Here is a 23,332-nt window from a genome sequence, read left to right on the forward strand (position 1 = left end):
TGCTTCCTGAAAAGATGTCACAAAGATGTCTGTGCAACCCCCAGTAACAACTCCTTTCTGGGCTTCAGGGTTTTTCGTTTAGCTTTTCAACTTTTCATATATTCCCCAGCCAAAGTAGATTAAAGCAATTTCAGGACTGCAATTTGAGGGATGCCATAACACTAAATTACACCCACTTAAATAATTACGTCTCTTTAGCTACAAATGATAAAATAAACGTATCATGTTTAGTGTGCCTACTTAGCATGAAGTCATATAGCAGTTTACATGCAGAGCCTTTCCCAGTGTAGCAGAGGGAAAAAAGTCCTTCTGGAAACCTTTACTATTACACTAACATATTTGATTGTGGGAAACAATAATTCAAATGAGCCAAAGGTTATGGTAGAAAAATAAATGTAGTCAAATGGGAATAAAAGCTGCATCTAGAAGGACAAGTTTCAATCAGCGTACTATATTCTCATTCTTAACATCAATTGATTGTTAAGACGAACATGGCACTTAAATTATTGTTTTGTTCTGTTAGCTTTATGAACTTCTCTTTGCATACTTGCCCTTTCAGAACATATACAGCTAATGAAACTTTATTTTTAGTGTTCTTATTCAAGTGGGCTACAACAAAACAGAAAATATGTGAGGTAAGCGGGAGGTAAACACTGTAGCATGGGATAAGAAAGAACAGTTCTGCAGCCAAAAAAAGCCTACTCTACAACAGGCAGTGAGGACTTCCTCACACTTTATTATTTGGCCCAAGGATAAGAATATTTTTACTCTTACAAGAGCTAACCAAAACACCATCAGAAGTCCCACCTGTTGCTGTTTTAATCCACAGCACATAATACATTTACCCCTGGCTCTCCTTTGTGTCCAGTCCATGGAAGACACCAGCTGTAGTTGTATTTATCCCTGAAGCCAGAGCTCTTTTGTCCAGCTTGCTGTTGCTCACACTTTGGGAGATGCCTGTCCTGAAGGTGGCTACGCACATCATCACAAATAATTTTCTTGCTCCTCTCTGGCTGCTGCACACATGGCTGCTTTGTAAAACATATTTGAAGATACATCAGAAAACAAAGGGAAGAGAACACTGGAATAATATTGATTGTTTGATCCTTGGGGACAGTTCACTCCTCTGGCATATTGCAGTGCCATCACAAAGATGTATCACAGTCTAAATGTGGCTCTGAATTTGGATCTGAATTCCAGTTGGGCCAAAATCCAGTTTTCACAGGGATTTGTGTTGGGTTATTTTAGTGATAGACTTTTTTGCTGAAATTTAGGAGGAAAACTTAAGTCCTTTTCCTCAGAACTGCTTTTGGCTTTTAAAATGCTAGTCTGGAGAAACATCCTGGTTTGGGATCTATAGCCCCAGGTAAATGACTGAAACCTATGCCAATCCACAGGGCCCATTATGCCAGATTTTCTCCAAGCATATCTCCAGGATCAGGCCATGAACAAAAACAGCTGGAGCAACATGCTTAGATCAGCAAGGGTTTGAGAAAGACACAGTTATGGTCCTTGCCTGGAGGGGAATGACAAGTCAAAGCAGACGTGAGAAAACTGAAATCTGGGGGCACTAAGGGTAGCTTCAGTTTGCATGTTGCTTAAATGCATGCTGGTTAATTATCATGGGGAGAGTGAGAGAGGGATCAGGCATGGCCATGTGGCTCGGTGGTTACACACTGCCCCAGGAGGTAGGGGTGCAGTGCCACAGCAAGCAGGGTATGGCTATTAACAGCAGCTGTGGAGCTGACAGGACTATCGGACACCATCAGCAGCTGACAGGGTACTGGGGAATACATTTCATCCTGGGAATAACCACATGGCCGTATTTCCCAAACCAAGTGAAAAACAATAAGGACAAAAAAAAAGTCTAAATATTTCCCTTTTTCCCTCTTCCACAAGGTTTTAAACTCTTGGACTTGGAGAAAAAAAGAAAAAAAGCAAAACAAACAGTTTGCTCTGAAGAAGAGTGAAAACAGCATTTGAAAAGGTTTGTCCAGTTCTTCTCAATGTCCTGGAGACTAAAGTTCTCTGCAGGAATGGGAGTGACTGGGGAGGAGGGGAAGGGACACATCTACCATACCAAGCAGATTGCAGGTGAACATGCCCAAAATTGCCACTGGCATGCCTTCCCAGGAAAATGGTGGAATGCCCAAACCGTGGGTACAGAGGAGGGATGCTGACTCAGCACAAAAGCCTTTGTGGTGCACGAGCAAGGTGACATCCTCTGAGAATACCTCCCCTGAGGATCATAACAGAGTTTGGGCAGTAGAGGAGCCCAGGAGCTGGCAGCAGCAGGGTTTCAGGCAGTGGTGATGCTGGATTCAAGGAGGCAGGTCTTCAAAAGCCCAACACGGATGTCCTGCAATCAATTAAATCATCTAAAAGCATGGTCTTAAAGAAAATGTCATAAATGCCTAAAGTATAGCTAACATAGGGTTTTAAAAGGATAATGTTGCAGTTATAAAAATCTATATTTTTCACATAATTCAGTGCATCTTATCTGTTATCTTCAGTGAACTTCACAGAATCCTTCTGTGATTAACAGCATCACCAGATACAGGGTAATTATTACTATATTTTGTGACTGGTGAACAAGGAGCAGAGAAATATTTATCACAAAATTTTTTATGCAGTTCATCACTAGCAAAGGGATATACTGATCCCTTATTTTAACAATAGCTTGACTCTGTTTCTATGGGTAGTACCCCTCAATAATCATCATTAGTTACATTTTTAGATTCATTACTTCAGCCAGCTTAATACCATTATATCTATTGTAAAAAAGTATCTTGGATATAGACAACCTCCAGACCTCACACAAGTTTGCTTGTGCTGTGAGTCAGGGATATAGATGCTGGAAATAGATGATAGATATAGATACTATAGGCATGGACACAACTGAAAACAGAAGCCAGAGGAAATATATCTCAGCATCAGAAAACGTACTGCATGTGTTTCAAATCTTATCTTTCTTATGAAGTCAGTCTACTGTCTCTCACATACACATTAATTTGGTCTAAAAGGTCTGTAAAGCAAAGAGATGTGCTGCTGCCAGCATTCTTGACAGTGTCCCAGCCATGTCAGGATTGCCTGACTTCCTGCATAATAACTCTCACAGACTGCTGCCAGGAAGTTCAGCACAGAGAGTTTGTACAGTTATTACTGTGTGGAAAAGAAATGGGAGAGCCAATGTGATCAGCATGTCTTTCCCCTGTGACATGGTTGCATGACCTAGCACTCCTCCTTTAGCAAAGGCTGTGTAACTTATGAAGTCAGACATGGAATTGTGCAGCACACAGGGTAGTCTCCTCTGGAGCATATTTTCCTTTCAGTTTCTAGACCTAGTTCACAATGTCCTTAAAATTCCTTTCATGAAGAAATCTGCAGAATATGTGGAGGCAATAGGTTAGGATAGTTGGGATAATTCCTCCTATATCATGCCTTGCTTCTTCATTCTGTTTGAACCAAAGATGGGTATATAAGGTTGGAGCTCAGCAGGCACATTTTGCTGTGATCTGATTTTAAACTTGCCTCTGAGCTGCTCAGATACTAGCTGCTGTTCATATCACAGTTGATCATCCATTAGTAGGGGCAACTGTGGAGCTTTCTGGTCCTTTCCCGCTCACCTCTGGGATTTACAGTGAGTGAGGCTGGGCTCAGATTTTTATTGAGGCTTTTTTCTTAGATTTTTTTTTGAGGGTTCTCTCCAGCAGCTTATTCTGATTCTGCAAAGGGATGAAGGATGTCCCAGACCATTTTGAATCATGTCCTATTGCTCTAAACTTTGATGGTCCTGTCTCCATGGATCCTGTGGGGACACGGTACATAGCATCCATGAAAGTCTCATTTTGCTTTAAATATGGCCACACTTGTCTTCATCTTCTTCTTAAGAGTATGTATTCTGAGTGTAACACCTTAGACTTCCCAAGAGAGTTTTTAAGGAAGATGAAATCTAAATTTGCAGCTAAACAACAGATATTCTGTGACACGTACCACCTCCTTCCTTCATGTATTCACAAAGATGCTCAAACAGTTGTATATAGGAGGATCTAACAAATTGCACCTTGAAAAGTCATTCACACTGCTCAGAGGAATTCTAGGTAGGCAGAAAATAGAAGCAGATTTGAGAAACCACTTGTTGAAGCAGGTTTTTACAACTCAACTTGAAATGTGGTACAGGGCTTTGCTTTACTTTTATTTGTGAAGGCTTGGTGCATGCAGCCTGTGCCTGTTCTCACCTGTCCATTCACTGAATCCCTATTGCTTGGTAATAAGAACCACATCTTATGCTTATAAACATTGCAAGTCTTGAGATAACTTCCTTCCAAATTCCCTGAAGCCTCATCTAAAATGGTTCAGCTGTTACCCCTTACACAAGTGCAGTATTTATTGACATTTTCTTTCGTTCTTTGCAATCTACATTCAAAATCACACCAGCCAGCACATCCAGCAGGGTAAAGCAAAGGTCTGTGCACAGATTGTTATACAACCCAAACAGTTCTCTGTTTTGTGAAGGTCATTTAAAAATGAGGAGTGAATAAGAGAAGTAAAAACACAAGGAAACTACAGGATGTGATTCATAAAAATCCCACATCTCCTCTATATGCTCATACAGTCTCCTTTGAATAAATAAATAAAAGCTTTTGTTGTTTAGCAATGTTCCAGTAAGTAACACACAAGCCAGAGAACAAGCTAGCTCAAAACAATGAGCTAAAATTAGAAGAGGCAGATTCAGCATCTGAAGTCACAAATACACACTAACTTTATAATGTGAAGGCATCTGGAAGAAATATAGTCACATGGACAGTCTGGGTGCTGGCATAAGGTCTGTAGATCTGAAGATTTTTCCGTCAGCTACAAGCCCTTCGTGGATGCTCTAACAACACTTTTAATCCTATCTGTGAAAAGAGGCAATGACTGGCCTGCTTCTGTGGCTGTTGTGAGCATGAAACCCTGAATGTTTACAAGGATCTTGGATTTTCGTGTTGAGTGCCACTGAAATAAAATTATTTCTTCAAACCACTCAGCTGTAAAAAGTGCTCAAAAGTAATTCACTTTGAGTCATTTTGCTATTCAGAGTAAGTCTATTTCTGACTGAAATGGAAGACAAAGAGACATGGTGTCTAGTCTGCACATGGTGTACTAGTACTGACCATTTGTCAGCTCTTCCATACCATTAAAACTTTTTTCTCAAAGATTTTTCAGCTAACTTTAAAAAAAAAAAAGTTCTGTACAACAGATGCTTGCTAGCCGTGATCAACCCTCAGCAGACCTTACCAGCCCTTACATTGCCATAGAAATCATATAAGACATGTTCAGCAGCAGCAAGAAGCAGCATGTTCTACTAAGAGGCCGTGACCAGGACCACTCTTCCATGATGTGCCATCAAGCAAAGGGAGGGTTACTTACCCCTACAGTGGAGAAAAGGACAGCAACCATGGCTATGGACAAATTTTGATATTACAAAGAGGATTCAGATGAAGCTGTCTAATCCCGTTCTAGATTTACATTTCTGGTTCAGGAACAGGCTCTAAAGCAGATAACATGGGCTATTGTAGGTCAACAAAGATGGAAAGATTTCATTGCAAGACAACATTATACTGTAATGATGTTTCTCATGAAATAATTTGTTGGACATTTTAAAGGAGAACTGGAGTACATATATTCATTTTTGAAGTTTTTCAGCACTTTTTTCTTTTTACAGATGTTGCTGCAGCTGTTAAATTACGTACTTGACTTCCAGTACAAACCCAAACAGGCAGTAGCGCTAAAGGAGCCAGGACTGGTTCTCCCTGGGTCAGGTGGCAGAGCTGCTACACATCAGATGTAGTGGCAGACAACACACATTTACATTTCAGCTAACATAAAATGTAGTTCTATAACATGATTTTGAATGGAGAAGGAAAGGCAGCTGAGAATTAGAGAAATCAAGGATTGTTTTTGGATTCGTTTTGTATCAGTTGTTACTTTTCCTGCCATATTCGGTAAGTAGAACAAAGAATCATCCAATTTATCCCTGCTTGTAGGTCAGATTAATTTTAACAAGACTAGATTAACTATTGACTAGATACTAGATTGTCTAGAGATGTTCCAATAAGGTTTTCAAGACTAGATTACCTAAAATAGAGCAAAAAATGTTAGACTTTCAGAGGCTGTGTTACCTAACACAGCCAAAGTTGAAGAGCAGAATTTAGACAATGAATAGAAAGAAGAGAGAAAAAAAGTATTGCAGATTATGGCAGTTAACTTCCTACTCTTTGTTGCTGTGCAGAGTCTGGCAGAATTGTATGCAGTTAGGCTGGGCTACTGTCACAACTAGTGTAGATATTCTGAATATGCAAAGCAAACCTGTACTGTCTTGGGGCAACATAAATATTTGTAATGTATGCTTTTACCCTGATTGATTGGGGTTTTTTTTTTGATAGCAACTAATAACTTTATCACTGACTAATCTTTAACTAAATTAGCTAGCTAAAGAACAATGGCGTTCAAATGCTACAGCCATCTGAATGGTGTAAAATTATGTTGTTTATACATAAAATATACCACAAGAGAGGTAATTTAGGATCTTATGAGGAATGTTCTATTCAGTTATTAACAATCTATGAAGACATTCACGCAACAGCCCTAACAGGCTGGGTATTTTTCAGTGATATGTGGACAGAGAAGTTCAGCCAGAAGCAGAATACAAGCTAAGAATATAATTTTTTCACAAAATCCTGGATCCATGCCCTTACTCAGCTTCTAGTAAAGTAGAGAATTTCATTTTGGGTTTTTGTTGAACCTGTTCCCTTTTACAGGCAACCCCAGAAAAGGAATTATGAACAAGAATTGCGAAACCTTTTTTTACAAGTCTCCAAGAGGCCTATATGAATAAAGTACTGTACCTGGGCACCGTGACAGCAAAGGTGAAAACTAAACTTTTCTATTTAAAAAGAAACAAACAAATAAACAAAAAGTACTTCTAGCATACCAAAACCAAATTCCACAATTTTAATATCCTTCTCCTTTTATTTGTCAAGGAAAAGAAAAGGAAATAAGGCAGAAGAGTAGTGGCTCAGCACATGTTCACTCAGCTTTATCTCATTACTTACCCTTTCTGACAAAGAGCCATCCAACTCCTGCTACTCCTTCTAGAGCTGCCAATGGAAAAAAAAGATTTTTCCTGGGGAGGAGGATCTCCAGGGGAAACAGTGAAAAAACATGAGAGGAGAAATCTGAAAGAATTCACTCCCACCCATCTACAGGAGATTCCTAGAAGCATTTTTAGTCTGAAGGTTTAAAAAAAAACACTCCACTTCTCAAAGGCAAGGTTAATTCTGGCAGGTTGATTTTAAAGCAGCAATGGTGTCTAGCTGGAATCTCTCACAAGGTTGGAATGTTAGAAGTAGACCCAGGAGAGAGGATTTAATGTACGAAATGCAGGTGAGGCAGCCAGAAAGACATGATGAATGCAATTTATCACAGGGCTCTGCAATTTATCACAATGGAATCACAGGAAACAAGAAAAACAGAGAAGTAGATAGATAGACTGGATAGACTGAGATTCTCTGTGCATGGAACTTCTTTGAAATATGCCAAGAAAGTTGCATGTTACACGTTCAGATTTTCAAATAGTATTTTATTGATGGAATAGAGCTGTGTCTTTCTAGGTTTGGGGTCCTTTTCCCCAGGAAAGAAAAAGATGTGTTATTCTGAAGAATGAAAAAAAGATAAAATTATAGGATGCTGTTTTGCTTCACTTTGGTTTTAATCCCCTTCTGGAGCAGCACTGGATACGTGCCAGGAGGTAGGGGTTTCCATGTGCAAACAAAGAGCCTGTACTTCCCAGCTACCCTCCTCTCTGCTCCGTTTCCAAGTTCAGGTGCGCGAAGGTCCACACACAGAAGCAATTGCAATCTGCAAGCTACTTTTGACAATGTGCAAGTGATCAAATTGTGCTCACAGCAAACACACTCCTTCCTCACTCCCCTGCTTTTGTGGGTGCCTTTCTCAAAACAGGTCTGTTCTATCAAGGTAACAATTCCGAGTTTTACGGCAGCAGTGCCGGAGCAATACCGCGGCCCAGAGCATTGCTGCAGAGTGCTGGGTATTCCCCACCGCCCACAAAGTAGGGCCTTGCAGCTTTCAAAACACTGCATGTACTATTTAAATTGCTTCACTGGGAGGAGAATTATGTGTTCTGCAACGCCTCAGGACAATGAGCCAAAGGAACTATAGAATATGAGCTCGGTGTTAGAGCCGGAGCTCTGCAATGCTCTGCTTTGTGTGTGTTTTAGCCTGCTATGTAACATTACTTTTACATTAACATTTGTGGTTCCTTTTTTATGCACTCCAGCTTCACCATACTTCCCCCTTTATATTTTAACAGTCAGAATCCTATGATCCAACCAGGGTGGTATGTTCAAAGCTCCACTTTTTTGCACTGATTAAAAAGTAAAACAGGCAAAAAAAACTCCTCAGAGTATTGAACGAGCTTACTTCAAATAGCTTTTATTGACACTAGGACAAGACTATAGCCAAAGAATTATACAAAACACAAAACAAAAGGGATTTTAACAACTTGGTTGAAGACTAATTCACGCCAATCCAATGCTCATATATCTATAATCAACAAAGTTCTGGAGCACAATATTACTTAACATTACTCATTGGATACTTGCAGATACAAAAATGTATCAGGAATAATAACAATGGTTCCTTTTACTCTTATGGAAATATTACTATTGACCTTTAAAAATGTTGCCCTTTGGGTCAGTCCCACTGATGCTTTATCCCTTAGAATCTGCTCTGCCTAGAAAGACAAATTACAGAAAAACTTTCAGAGCTCTGAGCAAAAGGACTGTTTTTTATCATGGAAACAGATAGCAACATCAATTTCCCAAGGAAAAAATAGACATTTCAGCTGTGTATCCCTAGACCAAAAAGTTGGTCTTGTAAAAACCCATGGCAGTAAGCTTGCTTTGAAAGCCTCAGTTATGACTTCACCAGGTATTGCTTTATGCTTTCCTACTGCATTCTAACTTGGAATATTAAGCCAATCATAAAATTTAAAATAGCAGTAAACTAAGCAGCAAGAGACATGAGTATGAACCTGTTCCCTTAACACATGACACATACGTGCTCATGGGGCCAGTAGAATAGATCCAGAAGAGGCAATTTTCTCTCAGGCAGACTCTTTTAGGAGCAGAACTGGCACTCTATACCAGAAAAAGGTGTGTGGGCAAGCTCAGACCTTTTACCTGGGCTTTTTGTACAGTTTCATGTGGCTGAGTGCAGAGTTCGGGTGCCTCCTCTAGCTGCCTCTCAAATATTACCCAAAGACTGTTAGAAGAGGGATTTAGGAGGTCTTTGAATCAGGACATCCTACAGCTCTGCTACTGCAAATGTGCCTCTGGCCATGCAGGTGTACCAACAAAAGGGGGGATGTGTGGAGATCTTGGTACAGAATCCCTCTGACCACACAGTACCAGTGCCACTGCTTGCATGCATCACTTGTCTTTAGACCATCCCTACAGAAACATGTCTGTCATAAATCACAGCCCTTACAAATGACAGCCCAACTCACAGTGCACTAATTGACATCCAAAGAAGAGCACCTTTGATGGCACAGAACGATTTCTATTTTGCTGTAATCTATGCTAACATGCTGAAACACAGAGCATGGCACTGGAGCAGGATGAAGGATTGTGCAGAAGAGACATAACTGAGAGTTCCTGGAACATCCATCCTTTTTGGTCTTCACTTTCTGTAGTGTGTGATACACAAATGATTAGAACTGAGCTAGTAACAAGATCTCATGGGACAAAACCCTTTTGGATCAAGTGAAGAAATGACATTGTTAAAATCAAAATGGGTTTCTTTTGAGGTTAGAGAGGAATGTAAGTTTCACAATTTCTTTTTTTAACAGTCAGCAGACAGCCAGCTAAATAGTACTCTTAAAACACTGCTGCAGTTTGGATCTGTTACAAAAATGAAACATTTAATTGCTGCGAGAAGTGACAAAGATAAGTGATTCTCATTCCCACACCAAGGGAAGGGGAATCTGTCAGAAAACAGACTTCTTTCAGATAGTTTTCTATGTGTTACAAGGGTGAATTAAATTACAGGTACAGAAACAAAGCAAGTGACATGACAAAGAAAGATCTTAAATTTAGAACCCAAACTTCTTCAAATCCAGGATGAAAAGCAAGCAGTAGAAACTTGATTTAAAAGAGGTTCTTTTCTGGCAGGTTCCACACACCACATCCCCCCTCCCCAGGTACATATTCCGTTTTACTTCCATATGGAGTCTGTAAAAAAAAAAAAGTACAATGGTTCACAAAGCCCTATTGTGACCTTTAAAAATAAAACAACCATGCACTGTATGCTTCTGGAAAGGCCACTACTGAGAAAAAAAAAAATTTCCCCTATCAGTCATGTTATGAAGTGTCTGCTGCAGGCTGAGAACTTCTTGGGCAAGCTGCTGCTGCTACTGCTGCTGCTGCTTAGGAGAGAAAATAGCCCAGCCAGGTTCACATCTGCATGAGTGTGGGCATGCTGGTGGAAAGGAGCGGCATTTCCCAAAGAATAAATGCTTGCTGAGCACTTCCTTGCCCCTGCAAGCTAATAGGAGTTAGTTGTTTTACAGCCATCAGCTCCTTTGGAAAAGTTCCCTCTAATTCTTCGTCCCAGACACATTGCCCTGAAAGTGTCCTGCTGTCTGTCTACAAAAATTAGTCAGTCTCTACATTCTTGTTCTCTACAAGACCTCTGGTGTTGGCTACAGCAAAACCTTTCTAATATTTCATTTCTGGTTATGACTCTCAGCTTTTCAGAGAGGCTGCACTTAGATAAGACACCAACTAAAATACCACTTTTTAGTGGAGAGGGGATTGTTTTGCCACTTATATTCAGCCTGCAGCAAGTTGTTGACTTTTTTTTGCAAAGCAAAGGCTTAGCCATCTTTATTTGCATAACATTTTCTGTTTCTTTTATGATGTTTATTTAAGATAGCTTAATGATTTTACTTTTCTTAGATTTAGTTGCTTGGAATTAGTTGCTTCATTTGCACTGAAAGAAAATTAGGAAGGTACATGATTAAACAAAGGGAATAATTCTGTCATCTTTACACTGGTAAAATTCCCATGAACTTTGATTACCCACTAGAAACGTTGCCTGAAAAGAGATCATATAATCAAGCTGCAAATTATATTAAAACCAAATGAGCATATGCACAATTCCTCCACAGAGTCCAAAAATGAAGTGCAAGACACTCATGAAGGTTTCAGCAGTTCTGAGATTTGCTGTTCATCACTGTTCTTACTCCAACCCACATAAGAACCTTAAGCTGGATAAAAATAATTTTCTTGATCTCTTGAGTCAGATCTCTTTTTAGTTTTCAGTTTGTACTATGAACTAAAGGACCTAAGAATACAAGAAAGGTACTAGAAAAGCATAGTAATACAAGAAAAGCTCCACTGAGCTTAATACTTAGTTCCTGATGCTAGAGAAGAAAATGAACGGGAGCAAGCACGTTAGTGGGACTTGCTGCTGAGGCATCTCTCTTTCTGGTCATTTACAGGAGCAGAGCGCAAATTACCTCAGGATTCCCCCATAAGGCAAAGATTTGCTGCCAATGGCAGTGGCAGCCTGGGGGGGAGGCTGTCCTTCTACCTGCCTTCAGCCCTCGTACCACCAGCACCAGAGGGTCCCCTGGCTCCAAGTACTCCCTGCCACCTCCTCAGCTCCACCTTCCCCATGGAATCACACACTGAAACCAGCCTTATCCCATCTTGTTTATGCATTTCAGCTCAGTTTTAGATGCAATCTAAGCTCAGACATAGATATTTTGGCAGCCAACTTGAAATATCTGGGATTGAATTTTCAGACGTGTCAATCTCTATGGACTAGTGGGAAAGGTCTGTGGGAGACATGAGACTTTGATGTCTCTTCAGAAATCTGAATTTTTACATTTGAAACACACAATTCATGCATCCTTCTGAAATTCTTGCAATCTGTTGTCGAATCCAGTTTAAACTGGGCATTTTTAAGAGTGTCTATGCGAATATTTCCCTAGAACTATGACTAAAATTGCTGGAAGATATTTTAACTCCAGTCCATGGGGAGCTATTGATGGCAATAAAAAATACTGTGAGAAGAAAACAGCAGCAAGTGAAACTGCCCTCTCAGAAAGCCCAGGTCTGCTTTGAAGGAAGTGTTGACATTCACCATAAGACTCAATCATTTCCCAGAGGGCCGTAAGATGCCTTGGAATGACATAATCAAAAAGCAATGGTGCTCTTGACTTAAAGGAGTAAAGAAAAGCAGGGCCTGATCCATCTCCCATCATCAAATCAAAGAGGAGTTTGCTGTTGATTTCAGTCAGAACAGAGTTCTGGACACAATCTGTGTGCAGTTTATTAGCACACTTGTTTATCCAAATGATCCTAACTTCAACCAACAGCATGTCTAGATATCTTCCTGGGACTGCATCTGTACAAACGTATAAGTGTGAGTTTATAATGTGGTTTAATTCAAATTATTCTGGGACTTTAAAAGCATTTCCAGCTAAAAAAGGCAGCTTTAGCTGATTTGCACCCCAGAAGACAGACTGTGATTGGAAAAGCTTGTAACTCATATTTCAGGTTGCAATTCATATACAAGTTCATACAAGCTAAGGACACAAACAGATTTTAGGGTTAATTTTAAAATGATGTTACCATTCACTCAATTAAAATTTTGCAGCCATGATTTCAAGATGTGAAAAGCTCTACAAATTACCCAACTCAGCAGCTACAGCCCTGGGTTTCCTTGAAGGGAAATTTCTCTGATGACCATAACAAAATCACAGTAAATGGCAAGTAAGATTGCCATCAGGAGTCTGCTGAAAATGCAGGAGGAGCTCCTGATTGCTTTAGTCATGTGAACAACCCCTTCAGAACAGCCCAGATTCAGGCAAGGTGGCTTACACCAGGAGTTAATTTAGCCTGCTGGGACTCCTTGCATTACTAAAACGAGCATGGTTTCGGCTTGTAAATGGGGGGTAGAATTTTATTTCACTTTCTGAGGGTCAGAATTTTATTTCCCTTTCTGAGGGGCATACATTCATTTCAGAGTAAACCTTTCAGAATAAAAGTTTACTTCACATTATAGGAAATGACATCCCTTTTTTTAGATTTCCCTTTTCAAAGCATGCCTCAGATTTCTAACTTGTCGTGGAGAGCTTTGGTATAAGTAATAAAAGTCTTTAAAATTAAAATGCTAATCGTAAACAAACCCAAATGCATGAAAGATATAGTCTGACTGCATAACAAAAGAGAATTATATAATTCTATTTGAGTGAAATCTTTCATCTTTGATTTACAGGTTTGAGTCTGCCTATAACTGAAACCATATTGTTCCATATCTTTCATATCATGGCCTTCCCCAAAATCTTGTTTTAATTAAGGTTCCTTTCAGATTTCAGAATAAAAAGCATGACAGTCTTCACTTATGGCTTTAATATATATCCTTTTTTTTTTTTTTTTTTTTTTGAATTTGGAAAATATATAAAAAAAGAACATTGCTTGCTTTTAAAAGCTGAGCAAGCTATCAAATACTGCAAGCTGAATACTTCAAGATATCTCCTGGGGTTCATTAGGTGAGAAAGTTGTAAACAAAATAAAAGTTACTGTAGCAGAGTTTTGTTCATTTGAAGTACTCTTACATACATGCCCCATCTCTCTCTCTCTCTCTGACAGTAAGGCAACACGTGTAACAGTTTAAGCGTTCATTTTCAGCTAAAGGCACAACTCTATGTTACGTTCTCAAACATGGAATTAAACAGCTAAAGTCACATTGCAGGGAGATCTTGCTGCACTTGGGGATCTAAAATAAAGCCTAAACCCTTTGAAGCTTCTTAAGCAACATCAGTTCTCTTGGTGCAGGACTACATAAAAGAATCAGTTCGTATTCACATCACGACCTGTAAAAAACACTCCCACACAACCTCCACAGAAACACCTGAGCTTCAAATGAGCTGCACGCAGTTACTGAAGGTCGCTGCTTTGGAGTCAGAACGCAGAAACATTTCAGAACAAACTAAAAACACGTTTGAAAAACTACCCATACTTGATCTCTGCTGCACATATGGTGAGCGCTACTGTCAACTACAGAGGGTACAGCACATTTTCTTAAAGGCAAAAGATCGTTTTAGAGAATCGTGAATGTGTTTTTATAATAGAAAAGATTACATGAAATGGGGAGGGATGGCCAGGAATAGTGAAGAGAAAATAAAGCACCACCAAGCACAGCACTTCAGGGGATTTATAGGACAATAAGAAGTGCTTTCCCTTTAGCTAAAATCCCTCATCATAATTTGAACACTTTTCACTTATTCAGCTAAGAATTCATTGCAGGAGGTTAAAAAATGGCACGTAAAATAAGGGTGGGTTTGTTTTTCGTTTTTTTTCTTCATTACACAGAGCAAAGAAAACAAATTCTATTAACAATTTAACACAGTATGAAAAAAATTATCCAGTAAAAAGTGTCAGAAAGTGATTCACGGAGTTCACAGAGTATGTTGCTGGCTGTTGCAATTCTTATATCTATAATCTATCATGTAGAATTTTGCAATACTCTATTTCGCAATTTGTGTTGGTGAGTGGGTCAAACAGCATTAAAAACGCATGCTCTAGGCTCTTTCCCCCAAGTCCATTTTACTGTAACTCTAGAATTGTGGCGGTTACATTTAAGGAATCTTTCGGGCTCTTTCAAGTCCATCCAAAGAACAAGTGAAGCTGCTATTCCGAGTTTTGTGCCCAGTGTTTATGCTTCATCTGATCTGTGCCACCCAAGAAGCAGACAAGACATGTCTGAGGGTGCTTTGGGGAATACACAATGATGTCACCCACAGGAAATATCAGGGAGGACTTGGCACTTCACAAGGCTGGCTCTTCTTCCATGGGCTCACCAGCAGCTCTGTAAAAATAAACAGGCAATCAGAATACGGCACAAGAGTACACAATGACATTGTAGATTTTCATGCATAATCAAAGCTGATTTTTCAGCTCTCTCAGATGTTTATTTGTGTTATTCAGCTATCCATAAATAGAGTTTCTTTCCTAGGAAGTATAAACAAATGTCAAGTGGAAAAACATTTTAGATCCGAGCAATCACCGAAAATGTTCCTGTTTATATTAAAATATGTCAGAATATTTTATAACATTTTGTCCAGAAATGTACATGCTTTGTGTCAACAGCATCAAATAATTTAATGAAAAAAATAGCTGTGATACTTTTATTTTACAAGCTTTTGCAACTAAAAATACATGCATTTATTTTTTTCAAGCTGGCCCACACCATTAAAGCAAAATAGTTCACTAGTATCCAAGGAGTGCTCCCTTTGAGGTTCTTCTCCAGACTCCTAGTTTTTGATTTTGTGTTTTCATAAGCATATTGCCTGCCTGCAACTTTTGAGACTAAATCCTGAACCTGATCAGCAGATCGCTATTGAAGAAAAGGTATCTGCTAATTATATCAAATCATATTTTATATATATATATATATATCTTTTATATGAGAACCTCTGGGAAGTTATCAGCTTAGGCAAGAAGAGCTCTCTAAGACTACCAATAAGAAAACGATGAAGACACAAATGCTGAGCTGATGTCAAGTCTTGCAATTCCTTGTATCTGACAAGCTACTGCACCTGAGGAATGTGATGGCAATTATAAAATGGGAAGCTTCTGAGATCATGGAGAGACCTCACTATTGAAGGGCAAAGAATTTGGACAGAAACCATCTTTTATCTCAGTCTGTCAGCCTTAAGAAATACTTTAAAATAGTTACCTCAAGCAATTTTGAAATCAGGGGAGAAAAGTAAATGTAAATTAATAAACGAGATGTTTACCAGTTAATTCTTGTAAGCCTGTATAATAACTTCAGCAAAACATGCCTCAGAAAGTATAATTTTATAAATTCATGAGATCCCATGGAAAAAAAGTAATTAATGGGGGCTTGCTTGGCCTTTGATAGTTTATTCAGCAAGGAAGCCAGAGAATTTTAACTGAATCTGGAATTTATTAAGGTCTTTCCCAATGAAAATATCAGCAGTATATCTTTAAATTATTTTATACAGGTTATTCCTTTATGATTTGGAGTGATCACTGATAGTATGTTGAAAAATATGTCAGGTGAATGACACGTGAAAAAGATGATGTTTCTCAGACTAATCACTTTCCAAAGGGTATTGACTCTAAAAGATGATTAATCTATAAATCTAAAATATTTAGTTTCTCACCACATGGTGGAGGATGTTTTTTATGTGCAGTAACCACTGTGGCTCTCATTCCTGAGAAATGAGGTGAAGCCCCCTTGCATTCCCTCTTTTCCCCCCTTGCAGCAGAGCACGCAGTAGCAGCCAGGGCGAGGTGGAGCTCTGCCTGCTGCTGAGGCCCTCAGGTGTAACAAAGGATCCCACACCAGGAGAAGAATTCAATCTGACGGTGTGGGCTGCTGTTGTGCTGACCACACACTTCCACCTCCTCCAGCCACTTGTGGGAGACCTGAAAGTCCTCTGGCATAACACAGAGGGTCAGTAAGCCCTTGTTAAACATCCAGAACCTGATGGCTCTGTCTGGAAAGAAGATAATTTGGAAGCAGATGACAGTTCAGTTTTTAGGTTCTGCAAATGAGAAACAATATGGGTCAGTAGATTTCAGGTGGTGATTGGCAGATCAGGAAGGAATGAAGCTCTGGAAGTGAGAGTAGGGGTTTGGACTATTCATAAAAACCTAGGAAAGCAGTACATGCACCAGTCTGTTCACATGTGTTTGACTTCTGGGACTGACACTCTCATGAACATAGTACAATTGAGGAACTTATTTAGGACTTCTTTCACTGGGAAATTTTTCACCAACAAAGGTACTTTTGAGGGCCAGGAGTGCCCCTCACTGATCTTGAGTGCTATATTCTAATATATTATATTCCAGTATATTCCCAAAACAGGTCAACATTCCTCACCAGCCAGAGCATAAGCACCAATAATAATTTTTATATGTAAGTGCCAGATGCAAGGTTCTTTTAGGAAAGGGAGATAAGGTTAGTGCACCATGGCAATCCAGCTGTTGTCTCACAGTGTGGGTACTCTCGCAGTCTCCTTTTGAAGACTTATGTGTATGCTTTAACTTCATTTTATTAGTGTCAGAGAAGTCACTGGATTTATCCAATGGTTTACCATTAAAAACATTCATTTTTATGAGATAACAGCTCAGGCTAGAGTTTTGTGAGAGAATCGGTACTGTTTTGGAGCCAAAGGACAGCGAGAAAAACATTTTAAGTCCCATAGCACTGAGCAGAGAATCAATATATACCCATTCTGACAAAATCAAAAGCTGTCAAAAGAAAAATCCAGGGGGCAGAGTCTGACAGGCCAAATTTGTGTTACTTCAGCTTTGTCACTGTGAGTTATGTCAGTTCAGTCAGTCTTCCTGTAGCTGACGGGAAGTTGGCATAAAAACATAAAACAGGCAGAACCCCCCATCCCATACTGTATGCTCTGAGCAGTTCCTTGAGATGCAGCTGTGAGCTCAGGTCTGATCTAAACCATTTCCATGCAGTCAGCAAATTCAGGACACCAGTTGAGATTGTCATGGTCATAGAACCACAACTGTGATTTTTCTCTAAGGCTTCACTGTGGCTCATTCAAACTCCTAGGACTCCTAGGAGCTGAGCCCTCCTGCACTCACTTTACTTAGGTGTGCTGTGAAGAGTGCTCATCTTTAGCTCTCTATATGTAGAATTCTGAATGAAATAATCTCCTTGCAGTTAACACTAAACAAAATGATGCTGCTTAAACCTTCCAAAAAAAAAAATAGATGAGGCAAAAATCCTACCACATGGATAAAATCTGGCAAAACACGTGAATCTTAAATATTGTTTTGTGGCTATTGAGAATAAATATTATTTCTGGGAAAATTTTTAAAAGTAATTAATATCTACAATTTTAAAAAAGGTAGTATTTAAGAATGTAGATAAACTCAGCACATCACTCAAAAAAAAAAAAATGTTTGTCTTACCTTATTTTTCAAATGAGAATTACAGTGATTCCTCTTAGCTACAGTATCACACACACAAAAATAAAAATTCAAAGTATGTTTCCAAGGCAGAAACTGCTCAACAAAAGATAGATTTTTTCTGGCATGATATGGCTGTTTTATGCCATAATCTGTTCTTAATTTAACTCATCTGTCCCAGGGAAGATCGTTGTAATTGAAAAGTGATCCTCTGGTAGCAAAGAGCTAGGGAAAAAGAGGTACATTTCTATATCATGAAGGTGATTTGGGGAGTGTCTAAAGACATTATATAAGACATCCTGAGTAAGTGTATATCCTAGTAAAAATGGACTTAGTATGGATCAAAGAGAAAGGAACTAAAAGTAAAAACCATTCTAGTTTATGAGCAGAATAAGATAACTCCGTGTATACTCTCAAAAGAGGAAGTAATAGCCAAACAAGGTAAATTAAATAAAATATAAACTCTGGCAAGTTAAATGCAAACTCCCAATGAAGCAAACTAAAGGAAAGTCTGAAGAGCAACATATTAAAGGCATAAAAGCTAATAATAAAAAGATCTTTCAAAATACATCAGAGGAAATGATCAAAGCATAAAAGGAGCATCAAGGAAGGTAGACCACAAAAGCAAAATGAACTATTTATATCTGGGTTCACTAGAGAAGTGTCAGTGAGATTTTATTACTTGCAGATGAACTATCCTAAACTGAATCAGTGCTAGAACAGATACACCAAACATTGCCAAATTTCTAAGAGCAGATGATTTTTGTCTGCTAAGTTCCAGGGAAATACGATTAGGATGTTGTTAAAGGAATAGATATTGAGCATATTCTACAGCTTAACTCAGCAAGAGGTAGAGAAGGCAAGAAAAGCAGTTCCCCTTTTGGAAACCACAGGAGGTACAGAAAGCCTGTATGGCAAAATTGAAAGCAGCAACAATCACTGATGGAATTAGTAAGCATTTAGGTAACAGTCATTTGGGTAAGAGTTAGGTCTTAACACTTAAAGACAGCAATCCTTTCAAATTTACTAGAAGTTTATGAAGGAAATTAGGGAAGAGGGATCAAGTTATTTTCCTCTGCAAAGAAGGTCTTCCAACAATTTTATCCAAGTGCACAGAAGAACCTAGGCTGTTGGGAGAAGGTCCTTTCACAGATTAACAATACATCAAAAGCAGGATACGCATAATAATATCGGTGAATTTTCACCATGGAGGAATTCTCCTAGTCCAAAAGACTAGGCAGACTACAAGTAGATTTAGGTGATAATGTTTGCTGATGATGCCAAATTGCCCATACTACTCAGCTGTAAGACCCATAACAGCATTTCTGTATGGAGAACAAGGCAAAAAACACAAACACAGAATACACAAAATAAGGGAGGACAGCTTTAACTGTTTTAACAGTGATGGCTATGACTGAGAGCTTAGAGTTAATGGCAGAGGAGTAGAAAGCCACAGAAACAAAACATCTCCAGTATTAACTACTTGTGCAAATTCCCAATGTGCCCAACACCTAGAGTCCTGCATGCAGCTTTTACTCCATCTCAAAGAAACTACAAAAAGCAAAGAGAGGATCAAAAATCATCAAAGGTAAGAAATTATTTTCATACCAGAAGGAATACAGAGTCTTGAGAAGCTCCAGCCTTTAAAACCAGAAATGGATCAAAGATTATGACTAAGAAAAGAGATGGTTTTCTTTCTCACAATACAAGACCTAGGGCTTTCCCAGTGATTTTATTGGTTAATAAGTAAAAACAGAGTGATGCCTGATGAGGCTGTGAGATTCACTACCCAAGTGCCAGAGGCATAAGCTGGTTCAAAAAGGTTTTGAAAAGTTTACACCTGTGTATGTATCCTCGAGGCTTTTACACAGGCTGGGTTGGACACAGCAGTTGGGATTTATCAACTCACCAGGGCAAGGCTGGCTCCCAACCCAATCTTCTCCTGGTTCTCCTCCTTATGTACCCACCACCAAGGATGAGAAGAAGGTGGGCAAGACAAGGGTGCAGGTGGGTGCAGGCTGACCTGGGAAAGCTGTCCTGCAGCTCCTGAGCCTGAAGGGGATTGTAAGCCCTGTGGGGTATGGCAAGGCATGGGCTGTGTACTCAGCACAGCTGAGGTAGATATCCAAATAGTGAAATGCCAAGTGGAGCTTTATGAATTAATAGACAAATATGGCAAGTGACCCTAAATGGCAGCTAGCTGTACCCCATGATTCAAACATTTGCTCTCATTTGCAATTTGATTGAAACTGCAACTGGTAGCTCTGTAACACTAAGAGTAAAAATTATACTTTGTTTTCATTTCCATTTGAGTAAAATCTATGCTCAGATGAACCAGAACCATAAATCAAGTCAAATAAGTCAAATTCTGATAAATGTCATTCTCAAGATTTACTGCTTCCTGTAAAAATAGTAAGTGCACGATATCTCCCTCCACACCCTTTTCTTTTTCCATTTTAAGAAGAAACATACAGAAGCTCCAAGGTATCAGGGACAGCAGCATACTGAATATTTTCACAGCACGATTTCTGAAACAGATGTCTGGCCAAAGCAAAATTCTAATCAGCTAAATCTGTATCTCACACAGGGAACAGTTATCAACACACAAAAGTTCTGGTAGTTAGAAATGTTTTATAGGGCATGCCTGTTCCTTTAATTGCATCTCTCTTCAAATCCCCGTTAGCACCATACATGTTTCCTCTCCTATACACAAACTCTTTTTTTCTATAGCTGTACTCTTCCAAAGTCTATAATCAAGATTCAATTGGATCTTAAAATGCAGAGTTATGCTTTGGTAAAATAAAACACCGAAAGCGTAGCAGCTTTTCACGTTTTTCTTCATTTACCCTGCCAGAGAAAATCAAGTAAAAAAATAATCGGCACTGTCACTTGAAGAAAAGAAAGAAAGAGAGAAGAAAGAAATAAAAATACTTAATATGGGCTTTAGCCAGGAGCATTTTATCCATCAGTGGTAAATGAGTCAGATATGAGTTGGCCAGGAAAAGAGCTGCTTTACCCAAAATTTGAGTTTAAAATGAGTCATCTCACTCCAACACCAATATATCCTCCAACATAACTGGCCAGAGTTTCCCGCAAAGAGACTCTTGCTGCTGCTCTTCATCTGGAGACCTGACTATCCAGAGCTGAAGTCGACAGGATCTCTTCCATTGAATCAGTGAAACAGGCTTGGAGTTGCAGGCCAGAACTATCAGCCTGGCTGACTGTGGTGGGAATTAAGAGGAAACAAAATGACTCCTGGTGTAATGAAGGAACCCTTCAAGCTGCCCCATCAGCTACGGTGCTTCGTGTTCTGCTCCCACCCTACCTGTCACAAACAACTTTCCCAAATGAACACTCAATGAAAAAGCTTGCAGCAGGTCTTTGGAAGGTGCCCCCTCTATAGCAATAGGAGGAAGGGCACGCCTTCTAAAAGAACTTGAGACCCCACATGACTCCTCACATCCCTGCTGCCCTCTGTTTGCCACAGGAAGTGGCTGGAGAAGGGGCATTGCATGCATGGGTCTTTATTACAAGCATTAAAAAATGAAACAGCAAAGCTGAACTCGTCTCTACATTGCCACTGTTTGTGTTGGTATGTACCTCTGACACAGATTGCGTGCTTATGTGAAATGAAGTAAATTATACAGAACCCTAGGCACGCAGTGTGCACAGACTCACTCCCCAGACATTCCATGATGGATTTTCATTCACACTCAAAGTGCAGGCAGGTTCTCTCAGGTCTCCCCACAGCTGAGGATCTTCAAAATCCAGCTCTCAGGGGGACCGCTTCAGAGAGATCATTTCTGATTCCATATTGTTCCTTACATTCATCAGGAAGAAAATAAAGAAAACAATGCTCAGAAGCCTCAGAAAACCTATCAATTTTGATCCAGTGGGACAGAATTTTGCTAGTCCTGTCACTCTCTGATGGCAACTTGGCTTCATGTGACTTCTTTGAGAGCTAAAAATGTAGGAAGAGATTTCAGGATGCATGTGTGCGTAGGCTTTTTTTTTGTGCTGCCAACAAAAGTCTGCAGCACCACAGAAGATATTCCAAACGAAGTCATTTTTCCACAGAACAATTCATCACAATGGATTCATCCCTACAAGAGTCCAAAATTGATGAAGTGTAATGAATCTGGAAGCCACATGAATTCCACTTGTGTACATTTCAGTACATCCATTTTTTCCCATGTTTCTCAGCACCACCCTGAAATTCTGTTTTCAGAATGGGTAGAAACTGTCATAGGTTATCAGTTGGTAGGTAATAAGCACAAAAATTAAGTGCAGTGTTATTCAAAGGAGTAGGAGTAGGAGTAGCAGTTGCTCTTGGTAGTTGTAGTTTTGAGTGGAGTCACATAACAAAATTTTTGGTTATTCTTAGCAATGTAAAAATATACAAAATTAACCATGCCCTTTTCCATACAATTTATAGCTTTAATTTGCTTGACTGCAGTATTTCCAATAATTTAAGTAAAATTATTTATATTTCAGAGCTATGCACACACAAGTGGGAATTTTTCTGTCCCTAGCTAGCAAAAGTGTCTTGTAACTGTCAGAAACTTATATGAAAAACTACATTATGCCTTAGCTGAGCACTGATTAGCACAGTCACAAATCTAAAACACATTTTGTGTTCATCATAGATTCTTCTAAGCTTTGATGAAGCTGTCTGCAATAATCCTAGCACAAGAATAGCCATGGCACATTAAAATGTAAGTACAATTGGAAAGGTAATTATGATAATACTGTGAACTTTACTAGCTAGCTCTACTCCCTGTGTGTCCCTTTGAGCCATGCCCAAATTCTTTGACAGATGAGTGTTGCCACTGTTGTGCCAAACACATCCATAGCTTTGAGCATTGCACTAGTCCCCTGGGCGCCTATCAGTTCAGTTCTGATTAAAAGACACAACACAGGAGGAAAGAAATGAACCAAGAAGCAGTCACAACGTAGGAGCCATGGATCTTTCTGGCTCCACTCCCACCACTGCTGTCCCTATGCACAGCTCCCTCTTTTCTCTACTGTCTTTCCACAGCCTGATGAGCTGATGAGTCTCCTTATAAGGCTTTTTTTCATCTTCCCTCCTCCCTCCCCTGTTTTTTGTGTATAATGGAACCCAAGTGGTTCCACTACATTTTGTGTCTTTCTCTACTGGCAAAGACCAGGAAAGTTTGTCCTTAAAACAAAAAAAAATAGGAAACTCCAAAAACTTCTGGAGTGGCTTTTCTGATTATAGATGACACAATATTCAGTGGCTACTGAGTTTTTTTCATGTGTAATTGGCAAAACACACA

The 23,332-nt window shown here is 39.4% G+C and overlaps 1 protein-coding gene across 12 annotated transcripts in view; it reads right to left on the minus strand.

Moving 5' to 3' along the window:
* Positions 1–8,477: 8,477 nt before the first annotated feature.
* HDAC9 (histone deacetylase 9) overlaps positions 8,478–23,332 on the minus strand; it is a 457,947-nt gene continuing 443,092 nt past the window's right edge. For all 12 annotated transcript variants that reach the window (XM_088065227.1, XM_088064938.1, XM_088065152.1 and 9 more), the window contains one exon: positions 8,478–14,940. In XM_088065227.1, the coding sequence (XP_087921353.1) occupies positions 14,901–14,940 (40 nt within the window). In that variant the 3' untranslated portion in view covers positions 8,478–14,900. The remainder of the gene's footprint in view (positions 14,941–23,332) is intronic.

The sequence above is a fragment of the Pseudopodoces humilis genome, chromosome 1, assembly GCF_049639895.1.
Source record: "Pseudopodoces humilis isolate 2021_Gansu_Grassland_sample_001 chromosome 1, ASM4963989v1, whole genome shotgun sequence".
NCBI classification, from domain to species: Eukaryota; Metazoa; Chordata; class Aves; order Passeriformes; family Paridae; genus Pseudopodoces; species Pseudopodoces humilis.